The 25,466-nt window shown below is 30.7% G+C and overlaps 3 protein-coding genes across 3 annotated transcripts; all 3 read right to left on the bottom strand.

The window, feature by feature from the left end:
- Positions 1-1,079: 1,079 nt before the first annotated feature.
- LOC125874009 (protein disulfide isomerase-like 1-4) lies at positions 1,080-4,644 on the bottom strand. Its single transcript, XM_049554814.1, has 12 exons — positions 4,127-4,644; positions 3,536-3,665; positions 3,168-3,333; positions 2,953-3,071; positions 2,788-2,868; positions 2,242-2,328; positions 2,086-2,160; positions 1,929-1,997; positions 1,770-1,850; positions 1,569-1,703; positions 1,419-1,475; positions 1,080-1,288 (listed from the first exon to the last, which is right to left on the bottom strand). The coding sequence occupies exons 1-12, from the start codon at positions 4,642-4,644 to the stop codon at positions 1,145-1,147; spliced, it is 1,662 nt and encodes a 553-aa protein (XP_049410771.1). The 3' UTR covers positions 1,080-1,144.
- A 6,392-nt stretch (positions 4,645-11,036) lies between these two features.
- LOC125873061 (uncharacterized) lies at positions 11,037-11,603 on the bottom strand. The gene has a single exon (XM_049553917.1). It carries the CDS (start codon positions 11,486-11,488, stop codon positions 11,201-11,203), a length of 288 nt encoding a protein of 95 aa, XP_049409874.1. The 5' UTR covers positions 11,489-11,603; the 3' UTR covers positions 11,037-11,200.
- An 8,150-nt stretch (positions 11,604-19,753) lies between these two features.
- Positions 19,754-20,519, bottom strand: LOC125873193 (60S ribosomal protein L12). The gene has a single exon (XM_049554085.1). It carries the CDS (start codon positions 20,441-20,443, stop codon positions 19,943-19,945), a length of 501 nt encoding a protein of 166 aa, XP_049410042.1. The 5' UTR covers positions 20,444-20,519; the 3' UTR covers positions 19,754-19,942.
- Between the last annotated feature and the right edge of the window lie 4,947 nt (positions 20,520-25,466).

Raw genomic sequence — 25,466 nt, forward strand, 5'->3', positions numbered from 1 at the left:
TTCCTTAATTTGTGGTAATTAGTAATTATCTACACTCAATTCAAATTAAATTAACACCCCTATTTCTGTTTTTTACCTTTTTGCCTTCAAAAATGTTTTTTTTTTAATCTTTTTTTAAAAAAAAACAAATGTTTTCAATTATTAAAAACAACTTTTTTTTAATAAATTGTTAGAACCTGAAATTTTTAATGTTACAATTTGAAAGTTTAAATCTACTGCTATAACTTGAAAATATTAATATAATATCTGTCATATATGAAATTTACACTTATTAATAATATGAGCTCCTGTATTGATTTAGAAATGAGATTGCATTAAAAAACAATTGATAAAGTTGTGCAAGAACAAATTGACAGAGATAAAATGCAATGAAAAAATATATTGTCAAGAATTATTGACGTGATCAAAACTCTAGGGAAAAATAATTTAGCATTTAGGGGAACAAATGGAAAGATCTGTCAAGAAAGTAACGGTAATTTTTAAAGCCTAATTGAAATGATTAATAAATTTAATTATGCTATGCAAGAACATTTCGAAAAATAAGCATGACGAAATTCATAGTCATTACCTTGGACATAATATACAAAGTGAATTATTAAACTTATTGGCAAGTGAAGTCAAGAATAATATTATTAAAGAGATTAAAGAAACAAAATACTTCTCAAAATATTAGGGCCTCTCTTTAAGATTTGGCTTTAGGCCCCCGATCTTGTTGAGTCAACCCTGCTCGTGAAGCATCAAAAGAAAACGATGCTTAGTTGATATTTCCAAAAAAAGGATAGAAGTTATCCAATTAAAGATTATGGCAATGATGATACAAGAAACATTTAATGTATTGTCATCAGTATTCTTTTTTGAACAGCTAGAAAGTCAGGTTAATCTGAGGTTGCAATCTAATTAGCTTGGTGTTTTAGCACACTGCACCATATCTCATATTATTGGAGGTCCTTAAACTTGAGTGGAATGCAGCTTTTGAGACCTGAACTGGAAAAAAAAGTTATTTTTATCTATAAAAGGTGCTAGTAAATTTCTTACAATCAACTATATCCTAAACATAGTTATGTAAATAGTTCCAGAGAAAAGCAATCCAACAGTAAAAGGAAAAACTACTACTATTGTCGGTGTATAGAAGTTAAATCTCTTCTCATAATTCATCTCTTGCATTGCCATTCTCCCTCTTGACGCCTACTTTAGAAGAAGCTGGTCTCTCAAGCTTGAAAGGGATAGCTGCATTTTTTTTGATAAACTTATACAATGCCACTAGAGTAGGTTCAGTATCAACCAGGATCTGTAGGATCAAATACAAAAATAACTATGCCTCAGTCTCAAACGAATTGGAGATTTGTAGAATCACATAGACATTAGGCATCTTGCTTGTTTCACAAAGCACAAACACAAACAAAATAAACATCACTTACTGGATCAATGCTCTTATTTCCTGCTGGAAAGAATTGGAGACTCGGGAATCCTATAAACTGCAAAGGATCATAAAAGAAGCAGAAGGTGATGATCAGGCCACTAAATATTGTCCTCTTCAAATCCAAACCACGTATTTTATTATAAACTACCTTAGCACGAGGGTGCTCGTTTCTTGTTCCTTCCATTTTGGCTATAACAAGAGACTCAACGCCGTGTAAGTGGTGTGCTAGTTTATTGAACATTGGTTCCAGAGCTTGGCACTGCCTACACCATGGTGCATAGATCTAACAAAAAAGATAATAAAGTTTCATACAAAAACCAATGGAAGAATATTCATTTCTTGAACATACCTCAAGAAATGCGTCTTTTGATTCATTTAGAATGATTTCATCAAAATTGTTCCCGACCACGATTTTCACATCAGCATCATTCTGTGATAATTACAGATGAAATTAAATCAGCACAGCTATGATGAGTTAAGTTACAGGCAGAAGGAAACTGCATCTTACTGTCTCAGGAATCGGATCTGATTTATAGAAAGGCTTGAGCTTGTCTTCGAGAAAGTCCTCATTAAATGCCTGGGGAATAAAAGACAATAAACAAGTTAGTCCAGAGAAATTCCCAGCCAAAATTTTGTGCATCTAACAACAATTTGTGACCATCTACCTTAATCTTCTTGAGTGTAATGTCCCCGTCAAATCTAAATTTCTTGCGATCATCTTCTTCTATGTATCCAATAACCTACAGGAATAAATCAAAAATCAGTAACCAATTCTTCCAAAAGATCTTGTTGTTCCCATTATAATGTGGAATAAGTGTTACCTGTGGAGCATCTCCAGTGACCCCAAAATAATTTGATACTGGTCTTCCAACTTCCTCATCGTCCGTTTTGACAAAAACAAAGTTGAGCTTCATTTGTCAATGTACACACTATTAGTTACTAATTTATAGTCCCAAAAGTAAAGGGATCAAAAATAATTTTGTATGTTTGGGTGTATGATAGATAGGTAGTTTTCTGTTCCTGTTACATAATTTACTTGATAATTGCACACAAATAAACAGAGAAAAAACACTCATATCTTAAACAGAAACCTTAGAATTCATGATCTCAAGCATTGATCAACCTACTTAACACCGAAGCCTTAAAACGACAGTACTCCAAGTCATGATCTCAATCATTGATCAATCTACTCCAATATCAATCATTATAAACTAAACAGGAGAATTTTACTAGTAAATACCTTACATATTAGGTGACAGCGCCGGTTCTAACAGTATTTCCACTCTACCGGACTATATGTAATTATGTCCAAAAGTAATAACAATGCTGTTATATGTTTAAGACTGAATAAAGCTTCATTATATTACCTTTCCCTTGAAAAGTTTTGCAGCATCTTGAAATGTTGGGAACAACTTTTCTATATCATTTGCTGTGGCAAAAAGCAAAACCTGCATATAACATAGGGGAAAATCAATGATACACACTTCAAAACAAAAATCATAATAGTTGTTAAACAAATGATCTAATCTTACCTGCTTTTTAATTGGACTTGCGAAAATTAAAGGGGCGGTTTCCTTAGTAAAAGTTGTCACTAAAGGCAGCTTGCTGGCAGAAACAAACTTAGCTATTGAAGATTTTCTGAATTTACCATCTGAATTGCAAAATGAAAAAGATAATAAGGATGTCTCCCTGCTGAGATTCAATTCAATTCCAGTATCGAAAAAAAGAGATGAAAGGAGCGGCTAACCATAATGCACCACTTTCTCTGGCTCCTTTTTAAGCATGACCAAAGCAGGGCGTTTAGCATTGTCTTCTATGTTGAATAGCTTAGCCACGTTAGGATTTGTCGTCTGGTAAAAGTTAACATCATTTTCAAGTTTTGAAACAGCTGAAAGTTGATCAGTCACGGAACCCTGTAAAATTTTTGGACATTAGTAAACTTATGAGGAATCAAATCATAAGAGGGAACTTGACAACAATGTCAAGTTGCAGATAGACAATTGACAGTAATACACAACAAAAAGAAGATATCGATGTTATATTTAGAGAAATGAAAACACAATTACTTTCACTAGAAGAGAAAAATGATAAGCATTGTAGCAGTCCACAACATACCACCAAGGAGTCGAGGTATGCTAGAACAACTTTGTCCTCGGAGGTTAGTACACGCTCTGCATCTTCTGTTGTTGTTATATTGTAAACGCTGGATCCTATCTTCTTCTTTATCCAAGAGACAATTGCATTTCTACAGGTAAAATTCCTCATCAATTTCAACTCAGATTGATCTAAGAGCTAAAGTCATAACTTTAATTGATTATGAAACGCAAGATCATAGTAATTGATTGCCCATACCAGCAACATTATAGTGATACCAAGCTTATAATCAGCTAACATACATGTAACATTTCAAAACTTTGATTTTTTATACCAATTAAACAATTGTAGACATACAATTGTTATTACCAAATGTAGCATGTTATTGTTAACTAGTACATCTAAAATTGGCTTACACACATTCTTACCAAATAAATAGTATAAATGTATACACATATGTCTGTGTATGTAAAATGTGTGCTGAATAAGATGAAATCAGTGGTGGATGGAGTATTAAAGCAGAGATGGTGCTGAATAAAAATGATTAAAATTTCAATAAATAGTGTGAACGCATAAAATTTAAATCCTGGACTGGCCTCCTGAACGACATACTTGGTTCTTCGGCCTTGGTAAAGTTCAGGATCACCATCAACGAAGAAAAAAATGGTAGGAAAGCTTCGGACATCGTAGTTATCAGCCGCCTCAACCTCCTTAGCAGCATTGATCTTCGCCAGCACTACATTCTCTGTTTTCAGCTCTGTTGCAGCATCCGCATATTCCGGAGCCAGAGCCTTACAATGTCCGTTCCAGGGAGTGTAAAATTCCACCATCACATACTTATTATCCTCCAAAAAATCATCGAAATTCCTATCAGTCAATGCTACAACGTCCTCATCATCAATATTAATATCCTCTGCCTCTTGGGCACGATCAAATGGAGCCGAAGGGACCTCGGGACGATCATGATTCGGGGTGTCTGGTTCGGTTGAATCCTCGTAGTCTTCGAGGAAGCTGAGGAATTCATCATTGTCGGAGGATGCCGGAGTTTTGGCGTGTGATGGAATAAAGAAGAGAGAAAAAAATAGAAGAGATGAGATACAGAGGAAGAAGATGATCACTCGACTCGGCATTATTCTGTTTACACCTCTTAGCAACAAGGCAAATGACTGATTTTGGTAACAAAGATCCGATAAAAAACACTTACTACCACACGTGTCTGAACCAATTACATTGAATTCATCGTAATGAAGAAAAAAAGTTATAATTATGATGTATGAGTTCAATTTTATACGTTGACAAGGTTTTTTTTTTTAAAATAAAAAAAAAACAAATACCCGATTCTATTAATATGTCCTTAAATTATGTGAAATTGAAGAGATAATACTTTAGCACAAATATGCTCTTACAATCGGTTACTTGATCCAAATTTGCCATTATTATTTCAATGGTACACACTAATTAACCTAATTAGATGATAAAAGTATGTCAATATTATACTAACATGCTAGATACTGATTAGATAGTCTAAAGGATTAATCTTTACCGTCAGTACATAAAATTAAATAAAATTCATAGCTAAATGGCGGGAGTAGCTCAACTAGAGTATGTATATTTCTATTTGACTGCACATTTGATGCTTTTATAGGAAATTTATCAAAACTATCTGATTGTGATGAATCATACAAATTCTTATATATAGTGTTTTGCAGTTGAGTATCGGTGTGGGAAAATGAGTACGCTTCTGGTGAGAAGGGAACACAACTTTCATAAGTGTGAGAGTTTTATCTTGAGAATTAATAATGGATGGTAAGAAAATAACAAGAACCAAGAAGACACAAGAAGCTATTGGTAATGTCATTTTGTTTCTCAATTAATATTTTTTGAAGGTTAGAATATGAGGAAGTTTGGAATTTTGAGTTCAATTTTATAAGCTGAAATTTAATGATGATTTGATGGTTGCTTGGACTTGAATGTATAGTGCAAAAGTAGGGAGCAAAATGATACATAAATTATCGATAACAATGTCTTTAGTAAAGTAACTATAGTTAACATTATTTTGAAATGTCCTATCGAAAAGTTTAAATTGTAAAAGAGGTGATACATGTATAAATCTTTTACTGGTTCGAGACCTGTTATTTGCACAAGTACCTCATATAAAAACTTGTTGCTAAGTGAAACGACTTCCAAATAGAAAATAGGTACAACTATCACTCCCAAATCACATTGATTGTGTTATGTGGTGTTGGTGAAAATTACAATATTACAGGATTACAGTTGAAAATAAAATGAAGAAATAAAAATATATTTAGGTTGAAGCGCAGATATCTTGCTCTCTTTAAGGAGATTAAAGTTCATTGTAGCAAATGTTTTCACCGGTTCAGCATTAGTCCTCTTGACTTGACCCCTTGAGGATACAACAACCTAATCACTAAGAGCATCTCCAACCCTACACTCTATTTTACCCTCCAAATATAGAGTTCTCTATTTTTTCAGACAACCAACTCCAACTTAATTCTCTATTTTACTCTCTAAAAAAGAATCTTTTTCTCTCTTCTCAATATGATATTATTATTTCTATTTCATTTTTGTATTCTTATTCCATAATATAAATCTTGTCTTTCTTTTTTCCGAATAATCATCCTATATAATTTGATGTAATATAAAATTTATATTTTTTGAAATTTTTTATTTAATATTAAATTATATTTTATTCTAAATTTCTAAAGAACAACTACGAATAATTGAAAAAAGTAATCAACAAGCACAATCGCAATCACAACCACAACTTCTCTAAATCATGCACTAATTCTTTTTTCGAATATCGTTAAATCTAGAAACGACCTATCGGATTTCTAAATTATTGTTGTGATTTTTAAAATTATTATGTTATGCATTGCATTGTATTGTTAGCTTGTACTTAAATTATTATGTTATTTATTATATTTTTAAATTATATTTTTTTTATCTTATCATTTAAATTTTGTGCGTTCTTCATATTGAAAATTAATAATAACATCAAATTGTATCACAAAGTGATGAAAATTAAAAAAATAATATTTAAAATATTATTAATTCGAAATGAAAGTAGTATATATAAAATAAAATATTTTTAAAAATGTTATATTATATTTAAAAAGAATTGCAAATATAAGAGATTTAATTAATAGCCTTATATGAAAAATAATATATTAATTACAAAATAGTAGAAATAATAATATATTATTCAAAAAGTGAAATAGAGAGTATGAATAGTAGTTCTCCAAATTTGGAGAACTACTATTCAACTCTCTATAATTGGAGAGTACAGGGTAAAATAGAGAGTGGTTGGAGAGGACATTCTCTATTTTACTCTCCAAATATAGAGAATGGAGAGTAAAATAGAGTAGGGTTGGAGATGGTCTAACTCAACAAACTCTGGACAAGGGTTGAGGCCAAAGCTCCACAAAAAGAACACATCCCTTCAACTAATAAGAACTCTCTTTTTTGACTAACTTTTATGCACTCTCTATTTTCCTGTTTCCCCAAACCAAATGAAGATCGTCACTATTTATAGTTGTGAAAGTCTTCGTAGCAATAAATAAGAAGATAATAGGGTAGTAAATAGTGAAGATAAATGACCTAGAAGTTACAGAAGTTACAAGGAATAATGGGGAATAAAGAGTGAAATAATGTTTGATAACCAATGTCAACAACAGACAACAAATATGCTGCCCATGATCAGTCCACCAACGTTCTCAGCAACGTTTTATTTCCACCAAAATAATGAGCAATTAAGCCCAAAATGAAATGCACATAAAGAGAGGATAGTATAGTAACGCCACATATGTCACTTAAAACAATATGTAAGAAACTGCCACTAACAGATACACAGTGGCTATGCAAATGACGGATTTTATTAAATTAAAATGCTAAATAACCAACATGTGGTACATAAGATTTGCTGCAATTAGTTTACAGAGAAAGAAGATGACAAGGAGACATGATTTATTTTCCTCAAAAAAGGAAAATGTTTGCTTAGACTATACACAAACTTCTAATTGACCTAGCCTTGGAGCTATTTTGACTTTTAATCTTTGTCTTTTCTTAGTCCTCTATATCAATACTAGTGAAAGTCAAGAGAGATTATTATGGAAAGCACATTCAACATCTAGTCAACAATGTTATAGCACATATATAGAGAAAAATAAAATGAGGAAAGTATTTAAAACATTATCTCAAAAATCATACGTGGCGCCACCACAAATCAGGATTCTTTTTTTAATTTATATATTTACAAAACTAGCCTTCCTCTTTCATGAAAAGTTGCGACTTTAATGAAAAGTTGTGATTTTTATATAAAGTTGCGACTTATATGAACAGTTGTGACTTTAATGAAAAGTTGTGATTTTTATATAAAGTTGCGACTTATATGAACAGTTGTGACTTTAATGAAAAGTTGTGATTTTTATATAAGTTGCGACTTATATGAACAGTTGCGACTTTTATGAAAAGTTGTAACTTCTATGAAGAGTTATGACTTTTATGACTTTCTGAAGGGTTGTAACTTTTCCAAAGAGTTGTGACATTTCCGATAAGGCAGAATAAACATTTGTTCACACTACCCTTTGTTGTCTAGCTATAAATAGAGGGAATTCCTCTCATTTTAAAACAACGAAAATTCTTAACTTCTTCTTCTTAACCTGCACAATTAAATATTCGTGTACAATTTTTTCCTTTCTATTTCATCCTATTGTTACAGATCCTGGTATATTTTTTTACAGTCAGTAATTTATGCTTATGTTATTAATTGTTGTTTTTGAGTACATGTTTTAAACTTTGTTGTTCATGTTTCTGCAAAGTTATTGTTATAAGTATTTGTTAGTACAGATTAAACAACACACGTTAATTGAGTATTCACACAAGTTTTCTCTACTGATCATAAAATTGTTGAAGGTACAGTAAAAAAATTCCTTAAAGATCTATACTATTATTTGTCATTATCACATATAACTCAAGATCATCTAATGAATGAATTATTCAGGAAATAATAAATCATTGGTTCTTTAATCAACATTAAAAGAAAAAAAGGAATCAAATAAAAATATATATACACAAAGGCATTTCGTAAGAACAAAAACACATTTAAGTTGCATAGATTTTACAATTGTGATATATGTCTCAGGAAAAAATTCAAAATTTCTTAACATATTCAAAAAAGAAATTACTTACATTATTAATGTTTGTTGTATGTAATCTTATATGTAAGATAATATAGTGTTTTAGTTTTAATGACTCATAGGTTTTAAGTATTATTTTATAAATTCAGTGATACTAACTTCCTGCGCGAAACGTGGGTGATTTTACTAGTAAAAATAAAAATAATATAGGGATATTCATGGAATAGTGACAACCTTGAAACGGTATAACAATTAATGTCTCAAAACTATAATGATATAAAAGCATGGTTACATTTCAAAACAATAACCTTCCTCACACATTAACATTTCGAAACCTCGAATGGATTCAATCAAGTTTCTATGTCACTCTCTTAATCATGTTTCTTCCTGTTCCCTCTCAAGCCACAGGTAGTTTGTCTTCTTGTTTTTTCTCTACTAAAAAAAAGTTTTTCTTTTATGTTATATATATATAATCTTTTAAGTTTAGAGAATTTTAATAACTCAGTCGATTTGGTTGAATTTTTACTTTGTTTTGTGAGGGTTCAATTTTCTATATTGTAAATTGTAATCCCCTACCCCATTTTGAAGGGGGGAAAAAAGATCTTTTGAGTTTTTACTTAAAAATTGATTTATTTATTTACATCTTTTATTTTTATTTTTTATTTTTTTTAGGTGATGTTGAAATCAATGATGATACTTCTTCGGATCGATTGCAAGACCAGGTCGGATTGTGTTGGCCCGTGTAGAAAACTTGGGATTTTGGTTGGGTTGTGCGTTCCGGATCCACGCCCGGGTGGGAAACTTGTTTGTTGCTGTTTTAATAGTAAAAATTAGCGACGGATAAAATTTCAAATTAAGGAATTTTTTGTTATGTTAATGTTGCTTCATTTTATCCTAAATTGTTCTGATTCCTCGTAGTTTGTTGTTCATTTTCTTGTATTGTGGTTTTTAAAAATATGGACTAATATTGTGTTAATTGCTTGTTTAAAAAAATTGTATTGAATTAAACATCGTCACATAAATTAAAATTGAGGGAGTAATTACAAAGGCAGGGTTTAAAGTAAAGGTTGTTTGATCTAATCAAAGATTATATTGCAAAAGCAAAAAACTAAAAAAGATAAAACAAGGAACAAAGTATTTTAAGCTTGTTTGTATTAAAAATAGATTGAGTGAGTGGTTACAGCAATGAACCGTCCAGTACTCAGCTAAGCAAAATCCATTATTATTGTATAATTATCCACTTGTATGCCTCGTTTACTTTATTCCCTTTTCTCATTAGCTTCCAAACACATTGTAATTACATATATAATACATATACTCATTCAATAAAAAGAAATTTTACTTTGTCAACTAATTTGTTGATGATGGAATAGTTACTCATATAGCACCAAAAAAATCCTTGATGGAGTTTTCCAAGTTGATAAATAATTTGAATTCAAACAATCAGGAGCGAATTTAGGGGTCGCGATGTAAATCCCACTGCAAAAAAATTATACAGTATATTGGAGATACATTTTACTTTTTCTTATACAGAGAGATCCATTAGAAAAGGAAATATTCATCATTGGTGGACAAACAGATGAGGCGAAACTAGCTACTGATAAACATTAGAAAAATCATCTAGTTTGTTAGGTGTAGTGTCGTTGAGCCTAACTCAATTTCAAAAATTAGCTCATCAGCATATATTCCTATATTCAAATTCTAAACTTCTATGCAATGCTTCTTTATCAACCTATAACTTTTTCAAACAACCCCTTTAATCTTCAAATCAACTATTATAACTCTAATACTCTCTTCAACCATTACTTTGTGATAATATATTTCTATACAACTATCACAACATTGAAGAATCAAAATTTAAACATTGAAAATGTAACACATAACACAGAGTAGGAAAAAGGGGGTAAAATTGGGGTGAGACGAGGAGGAACTTTGAAGGTGCAAAAAACCTGACCCGGTTCAATTCGGTCAACCCAGATGCCTCTGAGCGAATAGTACTCATAGAACGGTGCCGAGCTAGTGAAGAGGAAAGGCACGAGACGAAACCCGGACCGATTCTCCCTGGGTTAATTCAAGAAAAGCTTTTGCTTTCCTCGAATTTAGTTTGAATACGAAACTAATAATTAACTTGTGTCAAGTACAAAGATGTTAAGAGTGAGAGATTTTGAATAGCCTCAATGGTTTAGAGGTTCAAGTTACTCGAGATTTGAAGTTCAATTTTCAATCATTATACCTTTATTTTTGGAATCCCTTACTAAAAATCAGTGATTAATGAAAACAATTCATCTACTGTCAAGTCCCACATCAATCGGAGGGATATATATTGGCATATGGAGAGACAAATTTTTAGCAAAAGAAAATGTTAATTGCAGAAAACAGATTTCCATTAAATTTGGATCTGCATAATACACCGAAAGATAAGAGGAAGAGAAATCCTTAATATACATTCTATTAATCTACAAATTAAAACAAAATAAACTTTAATTCAATTCATCCATAGCCGCCACAAGATTCAATTGGACCTGAGCTCCTAATTTGTCTTGTCAACAACATTGTTCATCGACTTTAGATTCCTCCATAAATATTTCCCACTTGCCATATCCACAAAAATCCAAAATCCGTTTTGAATCTTCTGAAACTTGTGAAATTTCACCTCACCAGAATCAGATTCTCGTCTCTCTTCCTCTGATTTGCTTTTCGTTGTTTCATCCTCGGGAATTGCGAAACCCAGATCATCGGAAGAACGAACCGTTCTCCAAGCTAAATAACCAGCCAACAATGCCGAAAAAAACACCAAGATGAATCTTAAAGGACACATTACGATGATGAAATTTCTGTTTTCCCCAAAAAAAAATGATGAATAATTGGGTATTGGGGTCTTTCTTATATAAAGTAATGTGTCCAGAACGCGTTCCTAATCCTCATGGAACAAGGAAAAGTAAAAGGGGCAGGAGGAGTTGTTGGCTGACTTTTAAGACTAGGTATATTTGCAGTTTAGTCCCTAAAATAGTAACAAATTAAAAACTTTACCTTTCTACTATAGGACTAGGAAAAACTGACCTCTTATTAATATAATTGTACACTTTTGATCCCATTCTTTTGTCAATGTATACAAATTTAATGAGTTATATATTGCTTTCTTTGTCTCAAAATTTGAAAAATCAATCTTTTTTTTATTTTGATTGTGAATTTGATTATTTGAGCATGGAATATTGAAGTTCTTCAAAATTAAATTTAGGAAAAACTACTTAATTACACAAACATTCATGCATTATCTACTAATTTAATCTATATTTTAAATAATTGCTTATTATTGCACTATTTAATAATTTTATACCATATTTAGAAGGGAAAATTGTATATAATAACAAACTATTAATTCAAATTAAATGTTATAAATATAGTTTGATTTAATTGTACCTCATAGCAAACTATTGTTATTTCACCTCTCTCCTGGTGAATCTCGCTCGCCACTCTCGTTCTCTCCCTCGCCTCTCTCGTTTTTTATACAAACGCAAGTATATAAAGTGTGTTNGCAGGAAGAGTTGTTGGCTGACTTTTAAGACTAGGTATATTTGCAGTTTAGTCCCTAAAATAGTAACAAATTAAAAAGTTTGCCTTTCTACTATAGGACTAGGAAAACTTGACCTCTTATTAATAGAATTGTGCACTTTTGATCCCATTCTTTTGTCAATGTTTTACAAATTTAATGAATTATATATTGCTCTCTTTGTTTAAATTTATATGACATTGTTTAAATTTGAAAAGTAGATCTTTTTTTATTTTGATTGTGAATTATTTGAATATGGAATATTTAAGTTCTTTAAAATTAATTTTAGGAAAAACTACTTAATTACATAAATATTCATGCATTATCTACTAATTTAATCTATATTTTTAAAAAATTGCTTATTATTGCATTATTTAATAATTTAATATCATATTTGGAATAAGTACATTGAAATATATCACTCTTTAAAAAGAGGGGAGGGTAAAATAGCGCCCGTATGCATCTACCCACCTAATCACACCCCCTAAATTACGCCTCCAGCTCCCTCTTCCTTCCTCCCATGTTCGTCACCGCAATCTCTCTCCCCATTCTCCTTCCCATGTTCTTCTTTAGTTGCTCAACATTGTTTGAATAAAAATGAAGCACTACATATCCGAATTTTGAGATTTGCAATGATTCATCCATTATTTAAGTCATGTATTTGAATTTCCATAATTTTCAAGAAGTGTTTTCTTCTAATTTTGAATAGTTATATCAAGTTTTTTCTTAAAAATTCATTGGTTTAGTATTTTGATAAGCTATTTTGATGTTTAAATTTTTTTTGTTGTATCATATATATGTTTTATGTATCTGATACATGATGTCATTATATCAGATACATAAAATATGTATTTAATAATATTCTTGTCATTATATCAGATACATGAAGTATGTATCTTATTCATATTATCACTATAATAGATAAATGAAATATGTATCCGATACATGATAATTTATATCGACTTTTAAAGATTGTCTATTGAAGTTAGATAAAGGATTTATCATATTCATTGTATGGAGTGAATGACGGTGGAAGATAATACAAAATAAATGAACCAATGTAGATTTTGAAATTTTATTTGAATCAAGGATACGGTGGACATCATGAATCGTTACACGCGTGATTTACTCCTAAATTGGGTGCGTTTTAAGTTACATTCCAATTTTAGATATACAAAGATAGATATATCTACTCTGCATATATTCGAGATATATGTATCTAGATGCGCCAGATATGATACGGAAGATAATTTCAAAAATTTAAGTGAAGACACGTAACTAAATACTAAACTAGTAGAATTTGTTGTTTGCTCTACAATTTACATATTCGAAAATTATAACTTTTATAAATCACATTAATTGACAATTGAAATATTGAAAAGGTATTTGAAAATATTACAATAAAAAATTAATTCGATTTTCTTAATTTAAATAATACCACGTAAATTTTGATATATATGGGAAGTATACATTATTTGACTACCATATATATTGAATTTGTAATGTTACTATTATATATGTTTGACAATAATGTAATTTTAAAGTTAAACTAATACTCAAATATAGCATATCTCCTATATAGTAAATCAAAATACACCGTTTAACAAATTAAAGATCAAAATATGTTGATTCATTTATAAGTAAGACAAAATTTGAATTTATCAATACTTGAGGGATCTAAAATACTGCAGCCATCTCCTCGTGACCAATTCCTTATTATTATTATTAGGTGTAATAAGACAAGGTGATGGGATGGCAACCACTTACTACTTCAAGTGATGATTTTTCAAATGTCTTTTATTACTATATACTATATTTATATTTGTATATATTACTACGTCAAGCCAATATTCGGGCAGCCATCTAGAAACTTTCTTTTTGACATTTATTTTGTTTTAAAAATCATTTCTCGAATCAATAAATCCCAATTCTGAGTCATGCAATGGGTTTAGGTACGGTGTGCTTGGCATGCAGTGATAAGAGTCACAATTTTAACTATTATATGTATAAAAAAAATTATTAGATATAAATAATGTAATTTTCACACGATCCTATCTAACTCTGTTCCTATTATCACGAAGAAATATATTTCTTAAAAATTAATTCATTTTTTTATGTTTGAATCAACACGAAAGCAACTCAAATCGGAAAAATGATTTTTCTTCCGAGGATAATATGTTATATACTGAAAGTAGATTTTTCATTTAATCTTTGCTTTTTATTATTTTATTATAATCTGTTAAATGCTAAAGTAGACTTTCCATTTAATCTTCATCTTTTAATTATTTTATTTTATTATTATAAGAAGTGGAGTGGAGTTGTGCTGAAGCAGATACCACTTGGTTGACATTTTTTATTGTTCCAAAGGACAGTTTGGTCATTTTGTTGACATTTTTGGTTGCTCCCAAGGATAGTTTGGTCATTTCGTTGACATTTGGTTGCTCCAAGGACAGTTTGGTCATTTCGTGTGTAGTTGTATAGAAGACTTTGCTTAAAATATGGATCCCACTTCAATTATACGTGCTGTGCATTATTGCATTTGCGACGGCTTTTTGTTGACATGTTCTATCGTGAGGCCAATTTCATTATTTATCAAATTATATTTTAATCATAATCTATTTAATCAAATACCACTTAAATTAAATATTATTCATTGACATGCTTGTTTACAGCGAGGACAATTTCTTCATTTATCAATGTCAATTTAGAATATAAATTTAAATAATTAACATCGATTAAAATAAATAAATTAATAAATACATATTGGCTCGAGCTCGTGAATAGCACGGGATTCTTCTCATCGGTCTTTTAGAGTTACCCAATATTATGAGATAACATAACAACATAATCAAGGTAATCTCATAAGTTAAATCCAAAAAAAATAGTACATATTCATAATTTTTATGGAGATTTTCCTCATAACTAAGCAAAATAGGAAGTTATTTTCAATAAACTATCAACTCAAGCAGAAGATATAAAAGGGAGAAAAACACATATAACAAAATTAAAAGAGCGTAGAGAAAAGAGATTTTTTTTTTTTTGAGATTATATAAAATAAACATTGTATTCCACAAATGGAAATAGAAGAGTTTACAATTAACAACTAGCTAGTAATACAATTCATCATGGCTATAAAGATTAATTTAGCCTGAGATTGTGAAATTTACCCTCTACTTCCCCTTAAACCAAAAAAAGGAGAGCAACTTTAATTATTTATCATCTCCATTATCTTGGCCTAATTCAGCTCTATCATCTTCTTTAATAGTCTCTAATTTTGGAGAATGTGAATTTTTTTGTGGAAAAACAAAAAGTGAAGGAGCAACCTCAATCCAAGGCTTCAAATTCACCATCTTCTTCTCCATTATTGTTAGTACAAAACAAATGTAGACTCTTTCTCCTTAGATTATTATTATTATAAGATACAAGAGACTTTGAGGAATAATATACCAAATTGTTTGGAGGTTGTTTTTTTTATATAGGAAGAGGAAGTTGAAAATATCAAGAACTAGAGAACACATGTACGGTGTTAAGGGATTCCACGTGTGTAGAATGCAATAAATAGAGAAAAGAAAAATGGGAGCACCAAAGAAGGCATGTCGAAAAATATGAATTATTGTTTGGTGGAATGGCCACATCAGTTTTGTTTGAAAGAGGGTGAGCTACCGACTATAGAAAATTTCCTCTTATATTTATCGACACGTATGTACTTCTAGAGATATCTTCTTCTTTTTTGTGTTGTTGCACGCTTCATTTGTTAGGTTATATGTGTAGTATAAGTAAGTAAATTCATATTGCGTTAGCGATACTCTTTAAGTCAATAATATGTAAGGTGATCATTAATTTTTATCATGGTTGGGGCTTCTCTAAACTTGATTGAACTTTTATATAATTGATAATTCACCTAACAATATTTAAATTTGTTTTGACAAATACGAATGTTGCTTTCAATCAATTTTTAAGCATAAAGTAGAAATTATAGCATTTTTCTAAATAGTTTGATTTATAGAAAAGACTGATTAAATAGGGAAAAGTCTGAAAATATAGACTCATTTGGATAGTTTAAGAGTATCACTGATGATATTGACAACACACCCCTCACGTTCAAGTATTTGGTTAACATAAGCTTTAGTTGTAAATAAACTCTTTGTTTCATGAAAGTCACGCTTACGAAATTTCAGAACTCTTTGATGAGTTAGATTTTAAAGTTAAAATAAGTCAACTTTACATTAATCAAAGCTACATGATGAAGCCCAAACAATTAAAACAAGAACATACAAGGACGAGCATGTTAGTTGTTGTATCCAAGAAAAGAATGATTAATGACTTTGATTTAGTGATGTTAAGAAACTTAAAAATCATGATTTGCAACGCAAGAGGAAAGGATGTGCAAGATATTCCAACTCATCTTAAAGAAAAAATGGAACACCTGGTCATAACAATGATAATGGTGGTAGAGAAGAAAAAAGGCACACGAATCGTACTTGAACTTTGGATCAATATTCCCAGAAGAAAGGAGTATGCCGGTGTTTTCGTGAAAACACCGAAAAAACCTAATTCAGCTTCCGCGCTTGTTTGATGCCATTTGGCAGCACAAGTATTGCGATTCTGAGGTGAAGTAAATGTTGGTTATTGCACAAATGCTCCTACCTTATTTTGAAATGATGTTTAATTTTTATTCTTTAGCACTTTAAGTAATTCAGAAATAGTTTAAAATACTAATTACATCAAGCGTAAGTTTATTTTCCCAAGAGAAAGGACATAAAATGGCACTTGAATTTTCAAAAAGACACCTAAAGTCTACGGGTATACTATTACTCTATGGAATTATTTCAAATCACAATAAATACACTTTAGACTCATTTTCACAACAGTTGTGTTCTGACATTTGATAGGCGTGTGAAGGAATAAAAATACAACCCCAAACCAGCGTAACAATGTCACGTGGCACTGATAATTTGAATTTTCTTCTTTATTAAAAGACACTTCTCATCTTCTCCTAACCTCCATTGATAGATGTTGAAGATTTTTCCATCTACAACCAAAAAAAAAAAATCTCCATCCTCAATGAAATTTTCATCTAGCTTTACTAGCTTCAATTTCTTCTTCTTTTTTAAAATTTTATTTAAAAGTTATTAGATCAACTAATTTGTAAATCCTGAAAGTGCAATTGCAAATAAATTTCAAAACTAAATCAAGAAACATTCAAACTCAAATCAGTCCTAAATTAACTCTATATACATATGAATAATAGAAAGCACAAGAAGAAAATAACAAACAATCACTATAAAGATGATTTTTCAAAAATTCACTACTATATAAAAAGAACATTTGTTTTAACCAAAAATTACATTCAAATCAAGAAGCAATTAACATGTGAGCCTTCACTTCTTCGTTTTGACTCCATAATTCAAGAAATTATCACCACAAAACAAATTTAATGTGACTATTGAAATGCTTTAGGGTTTTGATCATCAATGAGAGAGAGAGTACACTGAAAATCTGAAAGGCGTTTAGGGTTAAATGGAATGGGTCAAGATTAAAATGTGAATGGGTCAAGATTTATCCAATTTTTACTAAATGGGTTGGAAAAAATGTGTAATTATATTATTAATTGGGGTGACACTCACGCTCAGGCATTGAGAATGCACATTGTGTAAAAAGTATGGATTTATTGTGATTTTGAAATGTTTTGTGGGGTAATAGAATGTATGCAAAGTTAATGTGTCTTTTTTAAAATTCGAGACACCTTGTGTCACTTTATGTCTTTTATCTTTTCTTAACATAATATCCCACCAGTTATATGGTACTTCGTAACTTCATTCTGGTATATAACTTGTATGTGGAACAGGGCAAAGATTCAATATTATTAACCAACCATTCAGCGACTGCTAGCTCCCACAGGAAGAGGAAATGATCATCCATACCCTATCAAGAATTTTATTAATTTGATAATCTACTGTGAACAGGAATTGCAATGAGACGAGATACAAAATATTTTATGAAAAAAACATGCGGGGCAGGGTTGGATTTTTTTCTTTTGAACTTAAAACAGACTGTTTCGAATTTTGCAAGATGTCCTTGCTCTGTTTTGTATCTTGTTGTTCTCGAATCTTGCAAAGATTTGAACTAAAATTATGTAGTGACAACATGGTACTCTTCATCTCGTTTAGATATATCTAGTTTTTTTCATTTTATATGGAAATAGGTTGTAATGAGTTTGTACGGTTAATTAGATTCTGTAGTTTTTGCCTTATAAAAACTTTACGCATTTTTCAATTACTTCATATTGTTGTTACTTCAATAAAGAATACTAGGTTTCCTCATAAAGGAGGAGATTAGCTATGTGTTGTGACTATGAATACTATAAAACGTGACTAAGCGGCTGATTGCTGCCAAAGTTCCTAACTAGAGGATTGAAGTATTTCATATTAGTGAAGGTATCCAAAGCGTGAAGCTTTGATGCATGGAGAGCATACTTTGCCAGGTGTGAATCAGTTCACTTTTGGCATGAATGTAAAAGCAGTAGAATGTTGAGAGTTGTGGTTCATGTGGAACAGGCGGAAAACAACTACTCCATCTATCTAACATATTTCATTCTTCGAGAGTCATACAACTGAACGGAAATTTACACATAAAATTTTCAATTATTTTGAAATAAAATTTAAATATTAGTAAACTACGTAAAAAATACTATTAAGTCACAAAAATTAACAATTCAAAATATTTAAAAGATATATGATACTATAGACCAATATGAATCTTAAAATCCGAAATGTGTCAAACAACTAGGAAAAGAGGCAATAAAAAGTATGCCATGCAGAGAGGTGCAAAGTCTTGTAGGTTTACCCAGCACCCATCAACATTTATAATGGACTATAAAACTTACTCACCAGGAAATTAAAGAGATTGACAGAGAAACTTAGCATGAAGATGTAGCAAATGGATTTCGAGGAACGATTAGTAACACAAAGGTTAGTTATCTATATTATTAATTAGAAATACTTTTAAAATAATTTATTTTGTTTGTTTAACAAACAATCAAAAGCCATAAAGTGGGTTTATACTGGAATGATGACACTCAACAGCAACATACACACCGTAATCTCATGAAGTGAGAGGTTAGAGTGTGAGTACGCATCACTCAGTGAATCAGAAAGGTTGTTTTCAATAGATACTCAGTTACTTGGAAGTTTAGTCGCAGTTCATGTAAATATACCAATTGTTTTACAAAGTATAGTGCAATGGATATACCCAATAAATCGCTGAACCTTTGTAAGAAGCGACAGGGACAAACCAATGTACAGAGTTCTAAGTAGCATCTTCTCAATGTGCTAATAAAATTTCAAAACAGTTCAGGAAGATAGCAGCAACATTGCTAATTATGACTACTAGAATATGAACCTCGGCATTATTCATATAACTATTCCACAGGTGTTTTACTAACTAAAAAAAAGAACATAAACTTAAAATACATATAACGCCACTACTAAACAACGCGGACAATATAAATTAGCACACTAGATAGAGTAGCAATTCATCGAGAAAAATTAAAACTACATTAACCAAAAAAATCCCAAAGTTTACTCGTCATAATTATATCAAAATTATCCTCGATAACATACTCAAAACAAAATAACATAAAAATTAATATAAGAACAAAATCAGAACATAACCTCCGTCAATGGAATCATCAGTTCATCAATCATCAATCTCAATCATCAATCAATCCTGAGGAATCTCCACATCTCCATCAGTAATCTCTTGCTGCAAATCCTTAGGATCCTTTCCATCTACCGTACAACCAACAGATACACATGTTCCCAAGATCTCCTTCACAGTTCCACTCAAATCCTTCGCCATAGATCTAGACTGCATCACCTTAGCAATCTCAATGACGTCATCCAGTGAGATGTTACCGTTATGCTTGATGTTCTTCGTCTTCTTCCTGTCACGTTCCGGCTCCTTCAACGCCTTGATGACAAGTGCGGCGGCGGAGGGAACAACCGATACCTTAGCTTGACGATTCTGCACTGTGAGTTTGACCGTCACTCGGAGACCCTTCCAATCCTTTGAGGTCTCCTTTGCGATGTCTTCTCCGATTTTTTTAGGAGAAAGACCGAGTGGACCGATTTTGGGAGCGAGTGAACTCGCTGCTCCGACTTCACCTCCGGTGACTCGGACGAAAACCTCGACGACTTGAGATGGATCGAACTTTGGCGGCATTTTGACAATGAGCTAGGGTTGAGGTTTAGCTGTGTTTCGGAGGGGCAGTGGTGAGTGTGATGAAACAGAATATATAAAACTAGGGTTTTGCATTAGATTTTTTACGAAATGTCTTATTTTACCCTTGGGCCTGTATGTTGAAAAATTGGGCTTAGTCTCTTCTAATGACATTTCCTTTACCTTTCACAGGCTACAAAGCAATTCATTATTTGGGCCAAACCATTTCTCTCTCTTGTGTACTTGGGATCTTATCATATTTAACAAGCGGCCTAAAAAAGGAGTCATCTGCTTAGTGTAGTAATAAAACAGCAACTTTTATAAAACATATTAATATAGGTTTTAATTATAGGAAATTTTACACAAATCTCATAGTGTTATGAGCTAATTACATAACACTCTTCTTTTACAAATTACAAAAATGTCTTAAATTTGGTGGAATTCGGATACATCCCAAAACGTTCCGATACATCACGTACCGATTTCGAATACATCATCTCGATACCGAATACAAAGTTATGTATCCAAACGATACATCATGTAAAGTGATGTATCCAAAAATTGAAGAGAATAGGGATTTGTGTAAAAAAAAAATCAAATGATGGAGAATTTTAGAGAATATAGTAAAATAAGTTGTATATTTAGGTAATTGTTTCTTTAATTATTCAACATATCGATAGGTTTAATAATTATGTATGTTATTCGAATTGCTTCTAGATACAGTGTATTTGCCTCTACAAGGCGAGAGGGAGAGAATGAGGGGGGGGGGGGAGAGAGAGAGATAGTGAGCAAGAGAAAGGGGAGGAGAAAGAGCAAGAGATTATGTAATTATTTTAAAGTATAGTAAAATTTAATAGTCATGGAAGCTTGTCTAATTACATAGTTTTCCCTAGTCTATAATCATCATAGATGTATTATGTATACTAATGTGTGGACTTTGTTGGACTATTGTATGGTGTAAAATTTTTTGACAGGGACAGTATATCTCAATATGTATCATTTACACAAAATTTGTTAGTTTTATAATTATTTAGGAAATAAGACAAGAATAACTACTGTCACATTTGACTCAAAAATAGTCTTTTAAGGTCTTTATATCACTCTGCCAACACAAATAGTTGTATGATAATTTGGTTAATGGGTCAACAAATTTCTGAGTTCATTGCCGTCAGCTTCTACACAACATGTGTGGTACACGAAATATAGTTATAGTTTGGACATACACTATATATAATAATATACATACGTAAGAGACTTGCATAGAGACCAAATTGAATACGCAAAAGACGTATACGTCAAGCAAGTCATATGAAAAATTATGAATCCAACACCAGTTATAAGCAGGATATTAACATTACTCGAAAGTGAAAATGAGAATAGCATGCACATCACTTTTGGATGTAAATAGAGAACATCAACGAATGAACCATTCACAACCCTACAATCTCGATGAGCATGCATGTGAGTCTATCAATCTCAAGTAGTTGTCAATTATTACTATTATAAATGCACATAAAATATGTGGCCATTGTACAAAAAAAAATTCATGTATTGATAATTATAAACTTAAACTAACTTTAAAAAACAGGTGAAACATGACTTTAATTTCTATCCTATCATGTATGATTAATCAAAGTCTGATACCTCTTTATTTTACTTCATTCTTTCTTAACCACATGTTGATCTCGTACGTTTTTGCAAAGTCATAGTCAGTATAGGGATAATTCCACAAGCGTCATGCTTCTAGCTAGGCTAGTGGTCCGTCCCATTAATATTTGTGTTTTAAGTCCATAAGTTGTTCTATCATTCTTTGGGGGAAAGAGATGTTCTACCATTGGGGGAAAAACAGGCAATACATGTCAAAATTTTGTCTATATCATGACTTTTATTAGGATTGGCAAAATCAAACTCTCCATGTTTAAGTTTGGGTGGATTATCAATCCAGTCATTTATTAGATTAATCCATTTTAGCTTCTAAAAAATTGGGTCAATACGTAATCCAAATTGACTGATATAGTGTTTGTCAAAATATTTTTCAAAAAACATGTTTTTTAAAATATGTTATATACAATAAAGAATTTTTTATCATTAGGTATTCAAAATTTATAAATCAATTTGAGATTTACACTAAATTACATCGTAGGAAATATTCTTTTACCAAAATTACTTAGTTACAGCCTTACGGGTGGTTAATTTGAGGGAGGATACGTTAATGTGGAAGAAGCTAAGACAACGATCCCCCAACTTGACATTTGTTAAATCATTACAAGTTTACAACGATCCCACATTAGTTGTCATCTTTTATTAACTTCTTTCTAATTATTTTTTTAAAAAAAAGGTTAATTAATGGTTTTGATTAGGTAAAGAAGGGTAATTTTAAATGAAAAAAATCAATTATTTTTTGAAAATTTAAAATATCATTTATTTTAGAATAAAATGAAAAAGCTAAAATATCATTTATTTTGGAGCGGCAGACTACCTTTTTTTCTTCTAAAAACCACCAAAAAATTAAGATAACATTAACAATGGGGAATTTATAAGGATCGTCTCGATTTAGAAACAAAAGACTGGTTTTATAAATGTTGGTTGAAGAAACTAATGGTAGCTACCAATTAATGATTAATTATTGAATATGATAAATATTACTCTACCTACCTCTCTTTTTTATCCCCCGACATCGGGAGCCCATATTAGATCCCCGACGAAATTTGGATCGCGTACTGAAGGTCTATTCGTGAGTGATGCTTCCAACAAGATTTTTTTCATACCCATGTCTTGAACTCAAAATCTCTAATTAAGGGTGAAGCAATTCCACCACTACACCACAACCCATATTGGTCGCTCTACCTACCTCTATATAAACTGATCATATCATTCACTTTAAATTTCAATTAAAAATCATCCAACCCAATGAACCACTACGACTCCTAATCAATTAAGAGCAACTTTCACATATAGCAAACATAAAAATTATATTAGTATGTTATAACTATAGTTTGCATAACTGCGCTCCATAGCAGATTTTATGTTTGCTATGGAGCTTTTGATTTGTAAATTCGCTACAAACATCCAATTTTATACAAATTGTTAAGTTTTGTATAAATTCATTTATACTTTGTAATTTGTATAATAAGTATGTATTTGTATAATTATAAGTGTATAGGACGAAAATATCGGTATTAGTATTTGTATACACTTTTCTCTTGATTTATACAAACACAAACGCATTTTATATGTTTTATACCGAAATGTATAAAATGGCTAATTGTATACCGAAAATGACTAATTGTATACCGAATCAGATGGCTAAAAAAAAAGAGATGTTTGTTGCGAATTACAATTAAAATAAACTATCGCTATAGCATTTAATTTGAATTAATATTTTGCTATTTCATACAATTTTTCCATCAATTAATACCTTATCACGAAATGCAACATGTTTACCAACAAAATAGGAAATTTCAGATTAGTAATATATGCGAGTATTATTGTTGGGTGAGTATTATTGTTGGNCACTACGAGTCCTAATCAATTAAGAGCAACTTTCGCATATATCAAACATAAAAATTATATTTGTATGTTATAACTATAGTTTGCATAACTGCGCTCCATAACAGATTTTATGTTTCCTATGGAGCTTTTGATTTGTATAATTCGCTACAAACATCCAATTTTATACAAATTGTTCAGTTTTGTATAAATTCATTTATACTTTGTAATTTGTATAATAAGATATGTATTTGTATAATTATAAGCGTATAGGACGAAAATATCTGTATTAGTATTTGTATACACTTTTCTCTCGATTTATACAAACACAAACGCATTTTATACATTTTATACCGAAATGTATAAAATGGCTAATTGTATACCGAAAATGACTAATTGTATACCGAATCAGATGGCTAAAAAAAAAGAGATGTTTGTTGCGAATTACAATTAAAATAAACTATCGCTATAGCATTTAATTTGAATTAATATTTTGCTATTTCATACAATTTTTCCATCAATTAACACCTTATCACGAAATGTAACATGTTTACCAACAAAATAGGAAATTTCAGATTAGTAATATATGTGAGTATTATTGTTGGGCTAAGCTATATTATGAAAAGATTCTTAATATGTTATGATATATTGCTCGTTTTCAACTAAGTTCATTCGTTTCTTTCAATAGACTCCATACCCTTAAAGAGTATCTATGTACATTATATGTGTATCTTTATTTTATATCCAGTTATTCATGAGAAAATTTATCCGCACACTCAATAATTTCCTCTTCAAACTAATTTTCACATAATCTAACATCTCATAAGATGAAAAGATTATTTATTTTGCCACTCATATCGTTTGCAGTTTGTGTAGTTATAATTAATCTTCAAAGACCACTAGTTTCTTTTGTTCTTTTTTAACTGTATGCATCTTTAAAGTTTCAAGGTAAAGATTAGCATGTAAACGAGTAAAGAAACTAAGTCGAACTCCTGTATCACTATACTATCTCTATACTTATCTTGTTGGACCATTGATTACAATATCGATTATTGGGCTTTATATCAAGGAAAAACTACAGAATATGGCAAACATCAATATACATTTAAAATAAATAGCTATAGTTTATGTTTATTATGTTATATGGATATAACTATACAATAAATAGCAAAGTTAATTATATACCAATAATCAGTTTTTCTTATATATATATTTAATATAAATAAATATTAAATAGGAAAGTTATTATTACACTCATAATTAATTATGTCCTCATCAATACTTTCTCTTTCATCAATATCCCTATATCAAAGATTTTTTGTATTTCCCCCAAATTTCTTCCAATTCAAGATCACTTTGTATGATTCTAGGAGCGATTTTTGTGATTTGAATTCATTAGGTATTTTCTAATTGATTTTTTTCCTCCTTTTTATGAAAATTTTATTTGTATACATCTATTTTCATCTATTTTTTTAGGATTTTGATTGAAGAATTTGCTTTTCATAAATTATATTGCTTTTATACTTTTCTTTCCATG

This window comes from Solanum stenotomum, chromosome 8 (genome assembly GCF_019186545.1).
Source record: "Solanum stenotomum isolate F172 chromosome 8, ASM1918654v1, whole genome shotgun sequence".
Lineage (NCBI taxonomy): Eukaryota > Viridiplantae > Streptophyta > Magnoliopsida > Solanales > Solanaceae > Solanum > Solanum stenotomum.

What these genes read in the sequence shown, in the direction of transcription:
- LOC125874009 (XM_049554814.1), bottom strand. Translation starts at nt 4,644, where the DNA reads ATGCCGAGTCGAGTGATCATCTTCTTCCTCTGTATCTCATCTCTTCTA. An exon ending in CATACCTCGACTCCTTGGTG is followed by an intron (nt 3,334 to 3,535) that starts GTATGTTGTGGA and finishes AAAATTTTACAG; the next exon opens with GGTTCCGTGACTGATCAACT. An exon ending in ACGAGCACCCTCGTGCTAAG is followed by an intron (nt 1,476 to 1,568) that starts GTAGTTTATAAT and finishes GATCCTTTGCAG; the next exon opens with TTTATAGGATTCCCGAGTCT.
- LOC125873061 (XM_049553917.1), bottom strand. Translation starts at nt 11,488, where the DNA reads ATGTGTCCTTTAAGATTCATCTTGGTGTTTTTTTCGGCATTGTTGGCT.
- LOC125873193 (XM_049554085.1), bottom strand. Translation starts at nt 20,443, where the DNA reads ATGCCGCCAAAGTTCGATCCATCTCAAGTCGTCGAGGTTTTCGTCCGA.